Source organism: Rhinatrema bivittatum, chromosome 16, assembly GCF_901001135.1.
Source record: "Rhinatrema bivittatum chromosome 16, aRhiBiv1.1, whole genome shotgun sequence".
NCBI lineage: Eukaryota > Metazoa > Chordata > Amphibia > Gymnophiona > Rhinatrematidae > Rhinatrema > Rhinatrema bivittatum.
This window is the reverse complement of record NC_042630.1, coordinates 36,869,304-36,891,398: the sequence shown is the minus strand read 5'-3', so window position 1 is coordinate 36,891,398 and position 22,095 is coordinate 36,869,304. Positions and strand designations below refer to the sequence as shown.

At 45.2% G+C, this 22,095-nt stretch overlaps 2 protein-coding genes across 3 annotated transcripts in view; one reads left to right on the top strand and one right to left on the bottom strand.

The window, feature by feature from the left end:
• Positions 1 to 22,095, top strand: part of LOC115078260 (serum amyloid P-component-like) — an 84,389-nt gene that overhangs the window by 14,574 nt on the left and 47,720 nt on the right. The gene's annotated exons all lie outside the window — the stretch shown is intronic.
• The window catches only part of LOC115078258 (ATP-sensitive inward rectifier potassium channel 10-like), a 56,690-nt gene continuing 40,668 nt past the window's right edge, over positions 6,074 to 22,095 (bottom strand). The window contains exon 2 of the mRNA XM_029581065.1: positions 6,074 to 14,351. Within this exon, the coding sequence (XP_029436925.1) occupies positions 13,215 to 14,351 (1,137 nt within the window). The 3' untranslated portion in view covers positions 6,074 to 13,214. The remainder of the gene's footprint in view (positions 14,352 to 22,095) is intronic.

Here is a 22,095-nt window from a genome sequence, read left to right as displayed (position 1 = left end):
AATACTGACAACCACTTCAGTCTTCCTTTAAAAAACAAAACAAAACAAAACATCGTTATCGATTTATGCACAGACGCCCCTCCCAAACCTTTGGCTGGTCACACCTCCAAATAATGTTACAAAGCCCAGCACAGACCAAGTTTAACCACAAAGGCTGCATCAGGGGAACATCATCTGCATAAAAGAATTTTACGGAGATAAAATTCTTTGCAAATGACAGAGAAAGTGTCATGATATCAGAGAAAACAAAATAACAACATGAAGAAAAATCTGCATTTGAATGGATGTACAGCCACCTCCAAGCAATTCCTGGAAGTGGGAGAATTGCTACTAAGTAGCTTTAACTTGGGCACCATTGGGTGATCAATCACAAAACCACTCTTCCTCCGTGCTGAGTGGGCGAACGCTGTGGCAAATATTTTGAGGATATTTCAGTCCTAAAGGGAAGACATTTTTTTTTTTTATGCCTTTAGCAGTGAAACATGGTTCGGGTAATTTTCAATAGTGTTTATAATTCAGAACATACACGCAAAACTAAGTGCGCCTAGAGTTACACCTGTAGGCGGCCTATAGTTACACCGCCTATAGTTACACCTATAGGCGGTGCAGCAGGAGCTGTAGTTACCACACATCACCGTCCTGAAAGTAGGCACATATGTTTCAGTACACTCCCATTTTTTTAATGCAGGGATCTGCATAGTATATACACCTATTTTATAAAAATATGTGCATATATTTTATGCACTGAACAATTGTAAAAGGTGCATGTAATAACCCTCACTGCATGCACAGATGCAGGTGTTCTGTAAGCTTGGCTGATGTACACGCATACATATCTCGCTTATGAAATCACTCACGCTTGGGTGCGTACATCCAAACAAGCACCAGTTCACAGTGACCTCCACCAGCTCACTCACACCTTCCACCACTTGCTCCAGAACCACCCACCCTAATACCGCAGACGAAAGAGAAGTCGGATTTAACAGGCGGGAACATGATTAGCGGGTGTAATAGCATGAGCGCATGTTTGACGCCGTACTGCGTTTATAAAATCGGTAAACGTGGACGCACTTCCAGTCCCCTCACTGGAATGCCCTTGAAATGTCCTCGCTCTCCGTGCATGCTTTTCCGCGTGACTGCCATGGTACGTGCGTACTGTATCATCTCTCTGAAAATGCTCTCGCCATGATCCTTGCACACGAATATTTTGATTTTTACGTGCACAGCCCCCATGAAAGTGTTTGAAAAGTACCCCAATACCAAAATAAATCAAACTACCAATCAGTTTCAAAATATTCTAACACTGCTTGTTAGTGATTCTCCCACTTTTATGAATAGCTTAGAGACTGCTGTCTATCTGTTATAATGTGGAGGGGATTTTGGTGCTTATTTTCCTGATATTGGGATGCTTTCTCTGTCGTTTCCTTTTTTAATTCTGTAAAATGCTTTAATGCAAACGATGTTCCCCCTGATGCGGCCTTTTTTGGCGAAACGAGGCCCGAGTCGGGTTTGTACCATTATGTGGGTTTGAGATCCTGTTAAGTTTCTGGAACAGCGTCTGTGGATAGCTTTACAACAGTGTTTTTTTTGTTTGTTTTTTGTTTTTTTTTAGGAAGAGCAAAGAGGCGTCAGCATTGCTTTCTGTAAGATTAAGTGTTTTATTATAAATGTTTAGGGCTTCTGGGAATATTTTGAAATATTTTTGAAACATTTGGTCGAGCACTGGGTAACAGAAAAATAATCACAAAATGAACTAAAACTGGCAAGATCTGGAATTTGTTGCCAGAGGATGTGGTTAGTGCAGTTAGTGTAGCTGGGTTCAAAAAAGGTTTGGATAAGTTCTTGGAGGAGAAGTCCATTAACGGCTATTAATCAAGTTTACTTAGGGAATAGCCACTGCTATTAATTGCATCAGTAGCATGGGATCTTCTTAGTGTTTAGGTTCTTGCCAGGTTCTTGTGGCCTGGATTGGCCACTGTTGGAACCAGGATGCTGGGCTTGATGGACCCTTGGTCTGACCCAGCATGGCAATTTCTTATGTTCTTATGTTCTTAATGCAAGGCACTGCATGACAAAAGTGTGATTGCAAGCCGACACACATGACCCTGTCTGAAAGTTCAGCACTTTTTATTTTTTTAAATGGCATTTAAACATTTTTTGGGGGTAGAGCTTTAGAAAAGACACGGGGGGGGGGGGGGGGGGAACATTCACACGCCTGAAAGGCATAAGGTAGACACAAGAAAGAACGCCCTCATGGGTAAAAGGCTCAAAGTGGGTAGACTCGGGAGTAACCTTAGACACCATTTCTTCCCAGACAGGACAGGGGAGGCATGGCACAGCCTCTCAAGGGAGGTGATAGGGACAAAACCAGAACTATTGTACTAAGGGTTAAGGGGGTGCCCGTGCCAGCACACAGTGCCAATCCTATTGACACACAAGAGCGACAGGCTAGAGCACTCTCAACCCAGTCTTTGGATATCCCCAATGAATATGCGTGGTTAGATAGATCTGCATGCCCTGCCTCCCTTGTATGCAAAGGGAGCTCCTTATAGGTTGAGAACCAGTGGGCCAGAAGGTTGTGACCTGTGACGGCATTATCTCAAACTACCCTTGGTAACCCAGGTTCTTCCAGGTTGGGCGGGAGTTTTGCATCATTTTAAAGTGATCCAATAAGCCGGGGACCAAAATATCCAAGACCCTCCTTCCTGTCCTGATAGAGTCAGAGGCTTATTTCTGTGGGGATTGCAGCAGATCGCTTTAATCCGAACTCTGATCATGATCCGCTAACCTCCCCCTGTTGGGAAGAACCTGCTTTATGGGAGTTTACATGCACGATTGAAATTGTGATGTTTGTGGCCCATGGTTAGGTCGGGGGAATCACTCACAGTAAAAAATGAAGGAGGTCGCCACTGGTGTTGTTTCCCGCTAGTAGGCTCACCAGTTGGCTCCGTGTCCAGGTAATTGAGATAGTCCTGGGCTTATCCCACTTATTGTTCCATTTCAGCTCCATAGATGCCTAGGTTCAGCCTGTCCAGGTGACAGACCTCACCACCGAGTGCCATCAAGCTCATCCAGTCCTGGTTCTGTACTCCACTGCATCTCTGTAGCTCCAATATCTGTAGGCAAGGCAGGGAACTGCAGGTCCAGAGATGCACTGGGGCAACACCAGGCCCGACTCAGCCTCTGAGAGCTGACCTGGGGTTTCAGGTTGAGAGCCCTGCTTGACTCTCACAGAAGGCTGCAGTCGTAAGATGGTCAAATAATACCCTGCGGCCAGACCTGCCAACGCATTCCCCTGTTACTGAAGCAAGAAGGAGCTGCTGGCTTTGCAATGCATTCTGATTAGCAGCTGAGCCCCCATCTGACCGAGTGACCCAATCGACTAACCCACGGGACAAAAGGGTGCCAGCCAGGCTACACCCCAGGAAGGTTTCTTACATAGAGGCCGGAGTGATTTCCTATAGCTGCTTACAGATTCTCCAGCTGTCTCGCTAGCGTCCGGTCCTAAATGAAGGCGCATTTTTAGAACCCATGAATTTGTCCATATCGCTCTTGCGGGGAGTGGGAGGAAGGCAGATTGAGTGGGGGACGTCTGGCATTTGGGCATTGCATGATACCAAAATTCAACACTGTTGAGTGCAATAAAATAATCACTTTGGACTGAGGCAAGAAACTCCCCCCATCCTCTCCAGAATACTTTATGTTGGTGTCCAAATATATCTTCTAGAACTTATATTTAAGCCGAATAATCTGACATACATCAGGAATAAAACAGAGAGTGAAATATTAATTGCAGGGTGTGCATGAAATCCAGATTTTGCATTCCATAACAGCAAGCACAGTGGGCAGCAGGGTCTCTTAATGTCCAGGAAAAGGGGGGCACAGATCCCGGTTGCAGCGTGGCTCCTCCCATGCTGGGTGAACCAGACAGAAAGAAGCAAAGTGCAAGCAGTCCAGCACTTAAAAATGAGCTCATCCTCTTTCAGGGAGGATGAGGCCAGGGAGCACCCCAAAAGTCCTGCTGCTTCGCTGATGAAGAAGCAGCTGGGGCATTAAATCCCGATTCTACGGGGAGCTGATCTAGTGACCCGGTGAAATCTCTGCTCTCAGCATCGTCCTTGCTCGGCCTCTGCAACTGAACGCGGCACAGCCCAGACTTTCCCAGGGACTGTCCAGTGCAAAGCAATTTTAAAGAGAAGTGCCCCCTTAATAAGCTTTCAGAACCACACAATCACCCCAAAATCCTCCAGACGCATAAAGCTTTTTAAGGCAATTATCACATCGAGTGCTGGCCTTAACGCACGCACCATTAACTAAAACATTCAACTGCAAATGTTATTGTACCTAGATAGACCTCCATAGAGTCTGCTTTGGTAAGAGAGGAGAAAAGCTAACAGAGGGAGGTCATTTATCAAAGTGCTATATGGCGTTTTCGCATGCATTAAGGCGTTTTCGCATGCAAAAAACGCCTTTAACGCATGCGAAAACAACTTAACGCATGCGAAAATGCCATTTGCGATGCAAATGAGAAAAAGGGGAGGATATTTTGGCCAAGTGGGCCGGGCTCACAGTTTTGCGAATTTTAACTACACCTTTTTCATTTGCGTAAAGCAATGTTCTCTCAACCTAGCTTGATGGACTCTCTACCTGGGTAACATCAAGCTAGGCTGAGAGAACATTGCACAAATCTCATCTTTGGGTGAGTTTCCTCACTCCAAAGGTCATCAAATCTTCACAAGAGACCACTGTTCTGTTCGTAAGTCTCACATTGAATGTCAAAGTGGCCCCTAACCCCTACACTAATACCTAAACCTCATCTCGAGTTATTAGGTGGGCCTCCATAGAGATATAAATACCTATCTAGTGTGAAGGCATTATGGCTAGTCTCTCTCTCTCTCTCTCTCTCAGCCAATGCAAGCTTAAACAAATCAGTGTCAGCTACAAACAAATGAAGAGCATAAAGTCAGTCACCACCCTTATTTCTTTCTTGCACAGGAGGGTTTAAAGGTAGCAGCACAGAAAGACATGTAAAGCAAATTTTCTTGTGGTTTGACAGATGAAGATACAATGTTTGGTACATGGCATTATTTCTAGCTGTAATGATAGATGTATTGTCAGGAGGCACGTGTCTCTTATATGCTAATAGACATTTTGATAGAAGGCCCTGCACCTTTGCAGGGTAGCTCTAAATTTCCAGCAGAGGGATTTCTGGATGTTTTGGATTAAACCATTTCTGTAGCAGAAACAGACCAGATTTTAGCATCCAGACATCCCTTTAAGGCAAAATCGAAATCCTTAACATTTTACAAGGCAAATTAGGGTCCTTAAAGGGAAGTGTAATTTGACCATGTGCCATACCACAGTCAGGTAAATTAAAGGGATGACTCTTAAAGTCAAAGACTTCCCCTTATCGTTTTTATAAGGCAAATAACTCCTAAAGGCAACTCTGGTTTCTCTGCAATAACTTAAAAACTATACCATAAACTTTAAGGCGTATATTTTCAATAGTGCGTCTAACCAGCCTAGTACCAAGGAATGCAGAAATAGAGATCCTAAATGAAATGAAATCAACTGTAAAGTCCCTTGTGTCACTTTAAGCACGCGCAACACAACCTGATTTTCAAACACAATGGACCCGCATAAATTGGGTTTGAACCTATTCAAGGTGATTTTCGAAGGAGTTGCGTGCGTAATTGTAACATACTATCAAAGCTATTTTGAAAAGCCCATTTACCTGGGTTAAGTGCACTTAACACGGGCAAAGCCTATTGACAATTTAATGGCATATACCGTAGCAATTTTCAAAAGCTCACTTGCACATGTAAAGTGCATTTACACGTGTAAAACCCAGTTTGGAAAATTACCTCCTATTTTTTTTTTTTCCGGCCCAGTGGTACAGCTTTACCTTTTGGACAAAGGGGCATAGAGCTATGCATGGTAAAGCAGGCTGACAACCCCCCCCCCCCCCCCACACACACACACACACACACACACTCATTTAAAAAAATGTATGTTACGTGCATAGATTCATGACACGCCCCTCCTCCTCTCCCCCCTCCCCCATTGCCTTTTTTAAAAATGCAACCAAATATATGCCCATTATGAATTTCCGCTTATGTTTTTTAGGGGGCTTTATAATTCACTGGAGCATGTACGTCAACGTACATTCACAACTCCCTGTTTTACCTGTGCACGTCTTGACTCAATTTCTGAAAATGGACCCCAGTGATTTCTGCAGCTTGTGAGATCACGGGAGAGGCGTCGCCCTTCTCTTCATTGGAAGAGTGTTTTGCGAGGTGGGGGGTGGGGGTCGGGTGGGAGGGGCATGTGGGAAATCTGCTCACACAACATCAAATAAGATATGTATAGATATATATATATAATATTCTCTATTTATATATTAACATTATGGAAGGTGCAAAGTTAAAACATAAAGCAGGTGCAACACAAATATTTGGGATCCTGGGAGCCAAACTCTTCGAGGAAAGACCTAGACGCACCAAAAAAAGGACGACTTAGTAGATGCCTTCCCTTTTTCAGTCCCTGCAGAAGAAAATGGAATATCAAATGTTAGGAAAATAAATAAATTGAGGTTTGAGTCTTAGTTTTATAGTGCACCTCATAAACGATTCTGCAACTTCAAAAAAGCCTGGCTTTTTTTTTTTTTGCCCAAGAATGCAAGATCCCTAAACTATGTCTGTGAAATCCGTGCCTCCAGACTAGCAGATTCAACAGGTCAAGAAGAGTAATGTCTCCCTCACAGGTGTACAGTGCTGTGGTGTACATTTTTTAAGGACGTAACCTTTGGTCATCCCTCAGCTTTGGGAACTTTCTTCAGGCTTCCAGATGCTCCCTGGCTCCTGTTGTGCACCAGTTTTGGTGCTGCAGGAACAAGGGGGCTCTCTGATGGGTTCAGGAGTGCCGGTGAAGTGGGAACAAAGCGTTCCTGAGCGTTTGCCAAAACCCAGGAGAAATTACTCCTTAAGAAGTTATTTTGTCCTTTCAAGGGAATATGTAGACTGGAATTAAACACTGTACTTCCAGTAGGACTGTTTCAACCTAGTTGACCTTTTGGGTTGGCCAAGTTGAAGGACATCTTCAAGAGTTAACAAACAAAACCTATCCTAGTTTCTTTTCAATAAGGTTCTTCAGATGGTCTTCCTTGTCCATGTTATTGTTTAGTACCCATTATAATAGTATTATAACAAAAAAAAAATACAGAACTACAAATACCAGAATGCATTAATGTGGGAATTTAAAAATGCAAGAGAATGCCAAAAAATGTAAATTGGAATAAGGTAGATGGAAACATTTGCTCAACTTAGTTGCAAAACAAAGGATGTCAATAATGCATTGCTCTGAGAGAATAAAGGCTGTTAGGTTTTGGAGGTCTTGGAAGGAAAATGCTAGATAGCAAGACTCATATTGCATGGCTCTTAATCAGGTAAGTAGCCAAACTCTCTCTGAAATACTGATTGTTTGGAAGATTCAATGTCTTACAGTATTCTAAATTCATCCTGAGAGAGAGATTATTCTGTTGATTAAAAAAAAAAAATCATTGCATTAAGCTGGGGTCTTCATCACCATAATGTTCTTAAGATTGCCATGTCAGCCAAATCAACCCAAAGAGACTGATCCAGTCCTGGTTGTGCCCTATTGCATGCAGGGAGATGTAGTTCCTATTTTTCATAGGGGGAATCAAAACTGCAAGTCCCCTGCATGCAATGGGTATCAGGTTTACTAGCCACACTGGTATCCATGGTAAGGAGTTTGGGGCTGAGGCAGGGGAAGGAGTCCCTGTGTGCTGAAATGGAAAACTAAATCAGAACTTGGAGGAGGAACTGGAGCATGCACTGGAATGTGGAGCTGGAAGACGGAGCTGAACCCAAAACTTGGAGCAGGAGTTGCAGTCTGAAGTTTGAATGCGAAGCTGGAACCAGAATACAGAGCTGGAGTTGGAGTTGAAAGCTGGAACATGGAGCTGGAGCTGGGAGCATGGATCAGTGTCTGGAACAGAAGCTCCCAGCAGTCACTGGAACTAGAGGCTTGGAGCAGTAATTAGAACTGAAGCTTCAAGCAACGAGTGGAAGTGGGCGCAGGCTTTGGGGACATGGCACTGAGAATCGGAGCTGGGCTTATCAGTACAGAAAACCGGAGCTGGAGTTTGGCACAGAGATTGGAACTGCAGCTTGGCACTTGGCATAGAAGAAGGCAGAAGCTGGAACTTCAAGCAAGTAACAGAGCTTCACCATGGAAGGAAGGACTTCACCTTCCTAGAGACATTGAGTAGCCTTCTGCTTGTCATGAATAACTTCCAGTTCCCAGCAATCCCTTTTAGTCTGGTTTCAGCCAATCTGGTCCCCTGTTGGGGTTATGAGACATGGCACTTTCTCTCTTCTTGGTCGCTTATGGTCATAGGTTTTATGTAGACATTAAGGAGTCTCTACTAGATGTCCCTAGTTCCCATCCCTTGGGCAGAGAGCTGCAGGGGGATCTACCATTCATTACAGCACCTCCCCCAGGGGTGGTCTGAAATAGGGAGTCCCTTAGGCACAAGGGGGGGCTAGTCTAGGTGAGGTGAGGGGAGGGCTGACGTAGTTTGATTTCAGAAGAGAGGGATGCGCATCATGCGTGCTCTCTGAGTTAGGCCCCCAGTCTGACATAGGAGAAGAGAGGCACAGGCCACGCCAGTTCCTTTAATAGGGCTGGAAGGAAGAGGGGCAGTAAGCAGTTTTACAGTTATTTCTGGTTTTTGAAGTTTGGACCCGGTCTATTCCTGGCAGGCTGTATCCCTGCCCGGGGTGGTCAGTAGGGACCGCATACCTTTTCGACCAGCATAAGAGGAGATTGCAGCACCCAGATGTGAGAAGAGATCCTGATTCATGTTTTTGCAAGTTGTGTATCTTCCCACCTTTTGGGGAAAGGGAGAATTTTTTCTGCTCCTTCTTTTCCCCTAACTGGAGACTTTAGTAACTGGTTCCAGTATAGGCCTGTCCTCTGTTGAAGAGAAACCATCAAGGGAGACAAAACATCTGGAGACAGCCAACGGAGTTTCCACCTTGGGACACAGGACACTACCAGGTGAAGTCTGGGATTCGACGCGGGCCTCAGGTACGGTGGGAACGGAGCGGTCACTGTTGGGATTCCCCAGCCACCTTGGGACACAGACACTGCCAGGTGAAGTCTGGGGTTCAACGAGGACCTCAGGTACTGTGGGAACAGAGCGGTCACTGTTGGGATTCCCCAGCCACCTTGGGACACAGGACACTGCCAGGTGAAGTCTGGGGTTCAACGAGGACCTCAGGTACTGTGGGAACAGAGCGGTCACTGTTGGGATTCCCCAGCCACCTTGGGACACAGGACACTGCCAGGTGGTCTGGGGTTCAATGAGGACCTCAGGTACTGTGGGAACGGAGCGGTCACTGTTGGTATTCCCCAGCCACCTTGGGACACAGGACACTGCCAGGTGAAGTCTGGGGTTCAATGAGGACCTCAGGTACTGTGGGAACGGAGCGGTCACTGTTGGGATTCCCCAGCCGCCTTGGGACACAGGACACTGCCAGGTGAAGTCTGGGATTCTACGAGGACCTCAGGTACTGTGGGAACGGAGCGGTCACTGTTGGGATTCCCCAGCCACCTTGGGACACAGGACACTGCCAGGTGAAGTCTGGGGTTCAACGAGGACCTCAGGTACTGTGGGAACGGAGCGGTCACTGTTAGGATTCCCCAGCCACCTTGGGACATTTTCATTCCACCCCATGGAGGATAAATCCCCTCCAATCTCCCGCCTGGAGGGACGCAGCCACAGAATTAAAGGGCAGTCAAATCCTGGCTCTTGGAAATCTGGGGACACTGGACGTAGCTGGACATTATTTTCCATCTGTTGATTCTTTTAAGAGGAATTACAATAAACTTTAATTTGAACACCCATCCAGCGAGTCCTGTCTGGTTCGTAAGGGCACCTGTCCCAAAGAGCCATTAAACACAGGGAATATCATTACTGCCTGGGCCAAGAAGATCTGCCTTCACCCCCAGAGAAAATACCCATCTCTTGGGGATAGATTAGAGGGGAATGAGAAGTGTGAGGACAGGCCCAGTTATCAATTCGTTTGTGTGCCCTTGTGAACAAAGGGTTACACCCACTTCCAGTTCCCCAATCAACTCTTATTATTAAGGCTACAGCCCTCCATCGCCTAGCTGTTGCAGGTTTGAAGCCCCGTTGGCATCTTCCCCTGACAATGAGGCACACCAGGACAGGAGCGACTTCTTTGAGGTGAGGTGGGCACCCTGGACATGGAGACGCAGCGCAACATGGCAACCCTGTCGTGCTGTCGACGGAATGATTTGGATCTTGTATCTCGGGAACCTATTGGCTTCTCCATCCATCAATCAGAATGCAATTTTCTGTGCATGCTTGCAAGTCTCCCAGTCTGCCTCCTGTTTGCAGCTTAGAAAAATGAAAAGGGGATGGAAGGGGAGGTTCTAGACAGCTCAGCCCCAGCGGTAGGATAACTCGGGCACAAACCTGCCAGATTCCCCCACAACATCCAGAAACGGGTGGAGAGGACCAAGTGGAATTAAGCGGAGTTACATTGAAATTCAGAGAGAGCGCCCTTCCCGAATCCCCTACAAACAAATCCACAGATTAGCAGGTTAAGTAACAGACATTCAAAACTGACTGACATTACTCCTTCTCAGGCGGTCTCCTCGATCCCTACCTCTCCAGGCCTCAACACATTTAAAAAATATTGGAATTAATTACAGCTGTATAAATCCCAGAACTCTTAACTCGTGCGCGCCCATGGGCGCTGATATCTCTGTGTGCTCCATGGAAACATTAAAGAGTCAATGGTCAAAGAGAACTGGACTTCTCGAGCTAGTTTTCCTAAAGTTAGGAAAAGTTTCAGTTGAATTTAGGCTCCTAAGGTTTTGGCTGAAAATTCATCTAACTTTCAAGTGCCAACAACTCAGGTTCGTAAATGTAGGCCCTGGTATTTATTCGCCTACATTTAAGTGCTTCGTGCCTAACTCACTTCCCCCATCCCCTAGCCCTTTCCAGTTTTTTTTTTGCATCTAAATTTAGGTGCCTAGTGAATACAGAAGCCTATATATATATAGGTGCTCAGGGGAAAGGGATGTTAATTTAGGAAAACCTAGGTGCCCAACTCTTTAAACTACATGCCCAGATATTTGGATATAGGCCCCCCTATAGTGTTTAGATCCTGAGCAACTACTCCAGCCTTGGGCTAATGTATCCGCTTCCAAAACCAAGCCAGAGCCTGGAATTATACGGTTCTCTCTCAACTCCACTTTTTACCCTTTTCCTTCCCCATTCCCTACCCTGTAATGCTGCCATCCTGCCTTGCAGAGAAAGTTCAACCTGGTGGTCAGAGCAATGGGCTGAGAATGCAAGGAATGCAGGGTTCAAATCCCACTTCCCCCAACCGACAGTCCTTGTGGCCTTGGGCAGGTCACTGTGTCTCCCATTGCTTCAGGAACCCACTTAGCTTGTAAGCTCTTCGGGGCAGCGACTTAATTTCCCTGAATTCTAATAATGCTGTTGAGAGCCGCCTTAAGCATCCTTTGGAAAGGCAGGCTATAATTCCCAAAGCCATCCAACCTTAAACACGTACCTTTACAAATAAATATGGTCACAAGAACTAGGCCTAGCCAGCCATCATTTTTACACTCATATCCTAATGAATTCTGGGAGCTGTTGCCAGATTGTTTTAAAATAAGAAAAGCAGGACAACAAATCTCAGCTTACAATATGTGTTTGATGAAGGAGCCGTCACTGCCAGGATTTGAACTAGAGGCCTTCAGGTTTGAAGGCAGCTCTGCTATTTGAGCTGAAGGAGAGCTGAAGGAGAGCTAACAGCAGCAGCACTGATACCTTTCCAAGGCATCAACGGAAGCTCATTGCAACTCGATAAGCCAAGACTGGCTCAGCTTATTACTCGATCATGAGTTACTTATCAAACCTTTATCAGCTAACTTCCTGCCCACAAAGGAGACGGACTTTTCCAAATCAGTCATCGTGGCCCCTAGGACCGTACCCCTTTTTTTTAGCATAACATGGGGAATCCGCACTCGTCTTAGATTACTACCTTTCTCCTTTTTTTTTCAGGCGTGGGAAGCCCACGTTGACTTGGGGAATCCCACGTTGGGTGACAATGGAGAATCCCCCAGTAACTTGGGGTACCCCGTGTTGACTCTTCCCTGAGTACAGAATAGGTAATCCTGTGCTCCTACTGGTCTGAGAGACGCCTCATTCTTGCTGATTCAAGATATTTCTTCTTGCTATTTATATAAGAGTGAATCCTAAACTCAAATTTTATATTCTAAGGAGAGGGTCCCTCTTCATCTTTTCAAGTTGACATCATAAAGTCTTTTGATTTTGGCTCCCTTGGTTTATCATTGTAGAATATGAACTGCTGCCCTCTACATAAGTATTTTCTACAGGTCACACGTTTTCAAATGTTCTACTTATAAAATGGATTGGGACACAAAGCAGCAAAGAATACCAATTCTAAATCACAATTTTAAAACTTAAAACAACTTTGCACCAGTGTATGGGCAACAGTTTCACTATGAAGAAAGCATAGACGCTATCTGCTGCCATTGTGAAAGCTTCCTGGCGAATGACCAAAAGCTATAAAACTATGATAATAATAAGCGCTGTGTGCTTTTGATCGGTCTGCTACATCACAATAGCGCACCCCCTATCAATCAATCAGATTGCAATATTTCTTACACCGGCTTTCACGGTGCAGGTTATAGCAGGATTAGACTCTGCAGAAAAATAAACTATAGTTAATAATTCCTATTTGGAACAACCAAAAAGTTAAAAATAGGAATCCTAGTCCCTTGCAGCTTGAAATTTCCATCCAGTTGTACCAGTTGTTAATCACATATCACAGACGCGATATGAGAAGTTTAAAGTTCACGATGAAGACGATTTTATTTACTGGTGGCTCTCTCTAGACAAGATTGCCCTGTTTAGAACAGCTGAGAGGCTTCCAGTGCAGTCTGGCTTGAGTAACTCTATCCGGGTCACTCCATGTATCTTCCCAAACATTCCTACGGTGAGCTTAGCTAAAACCGCCTTGTAAAAACTCCAATAGACATGAGAACTGGAGAGAATAAAAGGCAGAGTTTCAAGAAAAGGATAACAAAAGATCTAACTATAAAACTCAAAAGATCTTTTTTGCAGGTCAAACATTACTGATTCGGACACTCAGGGGACCTCCTTCTCTTTCGGATTTGTCCCGGAAAGATTCCTCCAGCTTCAGCTTTTCAGGATCTCCATACCGAATGGTCTCATGGATACAGCATGGTTGGGACACCTTCACTACTTGGTCAAAGAGGCTGAAGTCGGCCACATACTTCCCACTTGATGATAATGAGATAACAGGGCTAAACTCATAACCCCACAGGATCTCCTCGGGTAAGTAGGAAGTTCGCACTTGGCAAGTGGCACTGGTAGATTCTACTGTTCCACTGAGAATCACCACGAGTTCATAGTCTCCCTCTCCAGACTGTAGGGCCACATTTCGGAGGGGGCTGGAATCATCCACTACGTGATAGAAGGTGAGTGGCAGGATCAGGAAAGGGCTGTCGGAGGAGGTGTCAACTTGGAATTCTACATTCGTCTGATTCAGCCTAACATTTTCACCTTCCTTGGTGAGGTAGGTTTGGAGAAACTTACCAATCACCTGGCAGCCAATCAGTAGGCTCTTCCGCATGTTGGCCACCCTGATCATCAAACACAGTTTTCCATCATGCTGGGCCACCACTGCACTCTGACTGAACTTGATAGTCTCTGCCCTTTTCTTTGGCCGGGCGATCTTGGCAAGGAAGGTCCCAGTGATGAAGATCTCCATGATGGTTGTCAGGACCAGTTGGCTGATGAGGAGGATAATGGCAAAGGGACATTCCTCACTGATGTATCGGAAGCCATAGCCAATAGTGGTCTGGGACTCAAGAGAGAAAAGGAAGGCACCAGTCAGTGTGTGCACTTGCATGACGCAGGGTGTATGGTTTGCTGACATATTAAACTCCAAAAGGTCTCCATGCACCAGAGCTACCAGGTACCAGATCACACCGAAGATAAACCAAGTCCCTGCAAAGGTGGCAGAGAAAAGGAGAAGCTTATATCGCCACTGCATATCAATGAATGTGGTCCACAGGTCCTTGAGGTAGAGGAAGCTCTTGTCCGTGATGTGATCCATACGCACATTGCTCCGCCCATCCTTCGTCATTACCCGCCTCTTGCGCAGACCCGGGCCAATCAGAGGGCGGCCATCTGTTTGCGTAGTCTGGCTGTAGTAGACCTTGACTGAAGAGGTCATCTGGAAAGCAATCAATTGAGAAATTAAATACACAAAAAATGCAGTAAGAATGGACAAACTATATACTGTAATATCCCAATCAACAGAAGGCTGTGACTGTCCAGGAGAGAGTTTCTGTTACACATACTGCTCTGTGACGGCACTAAAGGGAGCAGGTGAGAGAAAATGGCTATGATTGCATAGGAGAGCATTCTGTTATACGCTATGCTGTGACCACACTAGAGGGATCAGATGGGAGGAGACAACTGTGACTGTATAGGAGAGAGTTCTGCTACACACACAGACACACACACACACACACATTTACACACATTATGCTCTGACTTCACTAGAGGAATCAGGTGGGAGGAGATGACTGTGACTATACAGGAGAGAGTTCTGTTACACACATACGCACACTGTCCTGTTATCACACTGGAAGGTTCTGGTACATATAAAAATAGAAATACAAATAAAACTACTTTAAAATGTCCAAATGCAAATGCCAGAAGTCAGAAAAATAAGACTGGAAAGTTAAAATGTATGGCACTAAAGGAAGATAGAGACATAACAAGCATCTCGGAGACCTGGTGGAAAGAGGATAACCAATGGGATACTTAGACGGATAACTGAAAAGTTATTAATCTAAATGGCTAACCGGCGATATTAAAAGCAGTATGTGGCTAGATTCTAGCTGCATAATGAGTTATATGGCTAGAATTTAGCCACCACCTGGGGGCAGGCAGGTGGTAATTCAGGGAGGCACAGAGTTAGCCCCTTAACTTATGTGGCTAACTCTGGTTGTGCCATTAGGGCTGTCCTAAAGTTAGCCATATAAACATATGTGGCTAACTTTAAGAGAGACGGATATATTCAGCACTATGACCGCGCTGGTGAATATACCCTACTGGTTAGCCGGGTATGTTTATCTGGCTAACTAGCTGAGCCACTCATCAGCTAGATATTGGCCTTTGTGATACCAAAGTACAAACTATAATGACATGACAGAGCAGATAAAATTGGTGGAAGGGTGGCACTATATGTTAAGAATGGCATAGAGTTAAGCAGGATAAAGGTTTTGTAGGAAACAGCTGCACTCTGGAGTTCTTATGGATAGAAATTCCAAGAGAAAAAAGGGAAAAGTATAGTAGTGGGGATATTTTACCCCCTGCCAGGCCAGAATGAGGAAAAAGACTGTAAAATGCTAACAGAGATTAGACTGGTTAGTAAAATGCATAACACAATAATAGGAGACTTGAATTTCCCGAGTATTGATTGGGTAAATGTCACATCAGGACATGCGAGGGAAGTAAAGTTCCTGGATGCCATCAATGGCTGCTTCATACAGCAGCTGGTCATGGAACTGACGAGAGGGAGAACCACATTACATGTAGTTCTCAGTGAAACGCAGGACTTGGTGCAAGAGATAAAGGTGGTGGATCCGCTTGGCAACGGTGATCCTAATGCAATAAAATTTGACAGAATCACTGGAGGGCGAAAACTAATGAAAACTACCGCAGTAGCATTTAACTATAATAAAGGATAGTTGTTAGACCAAAACTGAAAGGAGCAATTCATAAAGTTAAAAACTTGCAGGAGGCATGGATGCTGCTTAAAATTACCATCAAAGAGTTCAATATTCAAACTGCGCTTAGCGCTGTTTAGCCAGCTCAGCAGGACTTATGCAGCTAAGTAGCGGCCGCTGACTATGCGTCCACATTCAGCGGCCACCATTTAGCCGTATGTCCCTTATACGTCTAAAACGTTAGCCGCATATGTTGGGGCAAATCGGGACACAGCGAGTTAGCGATACAACTTATGCGGCTAACTGCTGATATTCGGACTTAGCCACATAAGTTGTGCAGCTAAACTAGACGTGCTATAGAGCAGGCCTACCCTTAGCCGATTAGACCTATTCAGTTAAGCACTTGGTGGTTATACACATGTATTCAGCGACATAGCTGTGCCCATGAATATACATTGTAATTCAGCCGCAGAGGTTGTAACTGATTAAGTTACTTAACCAGCTAGTTTTGAATACTGACCTGCCTTGAGGCCAAGCCAAAATGTATTCCATGTATTAAAAAAAGAGTGAAGGAAAACCATGAAACCAGACCAGCACTAGAGAAAGAGAAAAAGAAATGCATTTTTTTTCTTTTTGCTATGCACAAAATACAAAGATGTCGCACATTTCCCAAAGCTGACAGAGAAAATGAAAAACTTCCCACAAACGAATGAGCAGGAAAAACTCTTCATAAATCCTGGGGTAAACAGGAGAAGCAGCAGCAAAATATGTTGTGTCCTGCCACCAGGCCAGAAATATATTCTGACCAGAGATCATGCAGACCGGCACCAGCACACAGGACCTGTTCTTTTTTCTGCTCCTGTCTGTACCATATCTTACTGCTGTTATTACTTTTTTTGTCTTTCTTTCAATTTTTATCATTTTCGGGTGAATGTTCATAGACTTATGCAAGCTTTGTGTGAGTAAAATTGACAGATATATGTTTGCACAGGCCAAGCGAGCTTTCAAAAAGCTGCAAGCACATGGGGACTTCGCTGCCATGCAGAAAAAGGCTTGTACACTCAGATGTTTTATAAGCAGAGGTTGCGCTTATACACCTGCTTGTCAAGTCATGGAAATTATATCTGACTTCTCTTTCGTCTGCACTTTTTGGGTGGGGGATTCTGAGGCAAACGGTGGAGGGTGTGGGTGAGCTGGTAGAGGTCCAGGTCAACGGGCGGTGGTCTCGGCGAACTGGTCCTCGGAAGTACACCCACACAGTTATTGTCCTAAGCGAGATATACACGCACATAAGCCAGGTTCACAAAATATCTGCCTCCTTGTGAAACTGAGGGTTATTACGTGCAAGTTACAATTATTGTAACACGTAAAACAAATGTACGCGCTTTTACAAATAGATGTAGAAACTATGCAGATCTCTGCATTCCAAAAAGGTGCATATACTGAACCATATGCACAGATACTGGCATTCCTGGGAACGCTCTGGATTGGGCCCGGAGACTCCGGAATTCTGAACAGATTGCCAGGTCTCTGGGCCAACGCCCGAAAGCTCCGGGTCCCCGACTGCATAAGGCCGGAAGAAAAACCGGCTGGGGCAGCACAGGCCCGAAGGAGTAGGAGCGTCAGCACCCAGGTGCCGCAGGGCGATGAAGAGAAGTGCGGGGCCGCCCAGGAGGAAAAAGAAACTGCAGACGCAGGAAGAGCAGCAGCGTCGGGGGCCGCGCACGGGAAATCAAACAAAGGAGCACGGGCCCGACGCTGCAGAAGAGGAGGAAGTGGCACATTTGTCTCGTGAGCCTGAGGAAAGAGGCGGCTCCTGTGGCTAAAAGGGGGCCAAGGCAGGAGGAGAGAATGAGTAGGCATGTATGTGTACGAGAGTGCGTGTGTGTGTGGAAAAGGGAGAGGAGTGAATGTGCATGTGTGTGAGAGTGCATGTGTGTGTGGAAGAGGGAGAGAAGTGAATGAGAGTGTGTGGAAAAGGGAGAGGAGTGAGTGTACATGTGTACAAGAGTGCATGTGTGTGTGGAAGAGGGAGAGAAGTGAATGAGTGTGTGTGGAAAAAGGAGAGGGGTGAGTGTGCATGTGTGTGTGGAAGAGGGAGAGAAGTGAATGAGAGTGTGTGGAAAAGGGAGAGGAGTAAGTGTGCATGTGTACAAGAGTGCATGTGTGTGTGGAAGAGGGAGAGAAGTGAATGAGTGTGTGTGGAAAAAGGAGAGGGGTGAGTGTGCATGTGTGTGAGAGTGCATGTGTGTGTGTGGAAGAGGGAGAAAAGTGAATGAGTGTGTGTGGAAAAGGGAGAGGAGTGAGTGTGCATGTGTGTGAGAGTGCATGTGTGTGTGGAAGAGGGAGAGAAGTGAATGAGTGTGTGTGGAAAAGGGATATGAGTGAGTGTGCATGTGTGTGAGAATACATGTGTATGTGGAAGAGGGAGAGAAGTGAATGAGTGTATGTGGAAAAGGGAGAGGAGTGAGTGTGCATGTGTGTGTGTGGAAGAGGGAGAGAAGTGAATGAGTGTGTGTGGAAAAGGGAGAGGAGTGAGTGTGCATGTGTACAAGAATGCATGTATGTGTGGAAGAGGGAGAGACGTGAATGAGTGTGTGTGGAAAAGGGAGAGGAGTGAGTGTGCATGTGTGTGAGAGTGCATGTGTGTGTGGAAGAGGGAGAGAAGTGAATGAGTGTGTGTGGAAAAGGGAGAGGAATGAGTGTGCATGTGTGTGAGAGTACATGTGTGTGTGGAAGAGGGAGAGAAGTGAATGAGTGTATGTTGAAAAGGGAGAGGAGTGAGTGTGCATGTGTGTGAGAGTGCATGTGTGTGTGGAAGAGGGAGAAAAGTGAATGAGTGTGTGTGAGAGTGCATGTGTGAGAGTGCATGTGTGTGTGGAAGAGGGAGAGAAGTGAAAGAGTGTGTATGGAAAAGGGAGAGGAGTGAGTGTGCATGTGTGTTAGAGTGCAAGAATGTGTATGAAAGAGGGAGAAACATGAATCTGTGTGTGCGTGTGCATGTGTCTGTATGTGTGTGTGTGTGTGTATGTGGAAAAGGGAGAGGAGTGAGTGTGTATGTGTGTGAGAGTGCAAGAATGTGTATGAAAGAGGGAAAGACATGAATCTGTGTGTGTGTGTGTGTGTATGTGTGTGTGTGGAAAAGGGAGAAGAGTGAGTGTGCATGTATATAAGTGAGGAAGAGAAGTGTGTGTGTGAGAATGAGCTATATGTGTGTATGAGAGTTTGAGTGAACGTGTGTGTGCTAGTGTGTGAGACAGAAAGTTTGTGCACATGCTGCTACCAGGCTCCCTCCCCACCCCACTGCTATTCCATGACTAGAAATCAACAGTTCTCAGGTATGTATACCAGGGCGGTGATGCACAGTGTTTTAGAAACTGTGTGATTTCCATTGCACAATTTATAAAATATAGGTATAACTTTAGGAACATCTACGTATGTGCTGAATTATGCACACTTTTGAAAATTACTCTCCCCGTGCAATACTTAAGGATTACTTTGGCAACACATGGAAAACTGTCATGCCAATAAAGTTATCCAAATCTCATGTGTCGTAGCAAAACCAGCACAGAGGCTGGTGGCACCTTATCGACCCACAGATTGGCTGAGGCATTAAGCTTTCAAGGACAAGCGTTGATTTCATCAGATTTGAAGCCCTCTTCTCCTGAAAAACGTACACCTCAGTAAATCTCGGGGTCTGTAAAGGGCCAGCAGCCTCTGTGGCAATTTCGTACAGGAGACAGTTTCTGTCCCCCACACTCAGAGCTCTGTGACATCTTTGGAAGGATCAGGTGGGAGGAGGACACTGTGACCTAGATAGCTTTCATTAGGATTGCATGGGATAGGGACAAGGTGTAGTTAAACTAGCAATGTGTGACATTATACATATGAATTTCTTTATAGAATATATTAACACCTACACTTTTAAACCTGCTGGTTCATTAATAAGTGAGATTATGTGGTTTTCCCCTGAGCAGGTTATTGTATATAAAAGTAAACTAACACACAAAGAGTAGCTATAGCCACTGATGTCCACCAGGTGTCAGCACTAACTTACAAAGACTGAATATGAGGACCAGAACTTTTGCTAAGCCTAACATGATTAAAGCTAACTAGGGTCCCTCAGAAAGGCTGTCCTTGTATCAGGGCTTCTCCTGGAGCAGTTGGACGTATCCAGTACAGTTGGGAGGGAGATAAGTAACACATTATCTTGAGGCAACATGATCACAAGAAATGAATTGAGGAAGTGAGGCCTTGTAGGAGCCATCTCCCATCTGGTCTGCTGCAGCCTCCATTCCAGAGCCGAGGGGTTCTGAGCTGTCTCAGCAAACCAAGCCATGCTCGACTCTCTGACCATCTCCTCCTCCCCTCACCGTCGCTCAAATTGTTCCATACAAAATGGCGCCAGCCACGATCAACCAGTGCCATCAGAAACAGCGACAGTGGCGGGACAGGACTGACCAGAAACCTCTCTTGCCCTGTGAAGATTTAATTGGGCCCAGGGGAGGCTGGGAGCATCAGAGAAGAGTCCAAGAGATGGATTTGTAATTTTGTTTTGTGTACGTGGAGCAGGGCTTGAACAATTAAAAAAAACAAACCAAAATGAACAAAAATGAACAAAATTTCAATTTTTTTAAATTGTTTTAAAAAACAAAATGAAATGGGAAATTATGGTAAATTTCCCTAGTTCATTTCAAACAAAGCATATCCCTAACTGCTGCAAGATTTGCCCCCAAGAGTCACAGATTGGGTGGGAGAAGGTCTTCAGCCCATGTGAAAACTTTCTGCCCAGGCCTTGCATTCTAGTGAATCCGGCAAAGCTCACCTGATACAGTTCTATGCAAACAGGATGTACAGGATAAATGCTGGGTTTGATTTTCATTTCTTTAATTGGGGTTTTTGAATGCTTTTAGGGTGCACTAAAACGAAGAAACAAAACGAAATTTCATTTCCTTTTTTTTTTCCTCTCGTTTCATTTTGAAAGTGAACACGAAACCAAACAGTGAATGCGGCTGATTGCTTCTGGGTCGTTTCAAAATGAAAGCAGATCCCTAATGCAGCGTAGCAAAGGTACCTGCACTTCCTGGCTAACAAGAATAAGGACGGAAGCCCCAGCTTTCTTAACCACTCGAATATTTAATGGAGAAGCGCCAACAAGCAAGCGTTTCGGACAAAGCCTCTATCCCAGTGATTCCCGAATCTGTTCTGGTGATCCCACCACGAAGTTGGGTTTTGCAGGCGATCCCTATTGAAAATGCATGAGATGAAGTTGCATATTCTGGGGCTCCAATGTGTTATCATTACCAATATTCCTAGAGATCTTGTCCCAGTGAAGGAGCAAGCGAGCACAGTTAGTTAAATGGAGAGGCAGTCTTTTAAAAGGCAGGGTTCTCTCTTGCTCTCCTCTTCCTGCGCCCGCTAAGTCCTTGTATCCTTTCTGTTCCTGTTCAAAATTGTATTCATCCCCCCCCCCCCGTTTTTCTGCATCCACAAATGAGAAAGCCATTCTGTTACTCTACAGAGTCCCATCCCTGTACAAAGCTGGTTTTGTTTCCAGCCAGATTGCTTTAGACTTTTCTAATCTTACTCTTCCCATTCTGTCCTTCTCTGTTCTCTGTCCAAAATTTAAATTTCAGCTTTGTGTTTATCGGAGATCTTTAAAAAAAAAAAAAAAGAACTAAAATCTTCTTTCTGAGGATCCTGGAAACCCGAGCAGGTGAGATAACCCTGCCTGGTGCTCTCATGGGCCTTGAGAGAGCTCATCTGCCGGAGTCGTCCCTTCCTATGGTGTTCCTTTCTATTTCTTTGTTATCTTCTGGTGGGACCATTCCCTCTTTTCCATGGCTGCTATTTTTTTCAAACAGGACAACATTTAAAAGATCTGTTTCTTGAGATGTCTTCGAAGCAGTGAAACTGGAGGGTGGGGAGAGCGATTAGCAGCTCTGAGAACCGTGGGGGAAGGCCCCCCCTTTGCAGCACTCTCCTGCTAAAGTGACCATTTCTCACGTAACACAAGGGGCAAGAGCTCCTGTTTTTCACAGTTGGGAGCTGATCAGCTCAGTGCCAAGGGGATGAGAGAGGGGATGGCTGTTCCATTCTTGTGCTCTCTTGGGATTATATAGAAAGATGCGCATTATTCCAGGAAAACTTGACTGTTTCAGGCCTGGCCTCTTTCAGAGAGAAGAATCTTTGCAGCCAGTAATCCGGTGCACTGGGGCAAGACAGTGGCAACCTAATGGC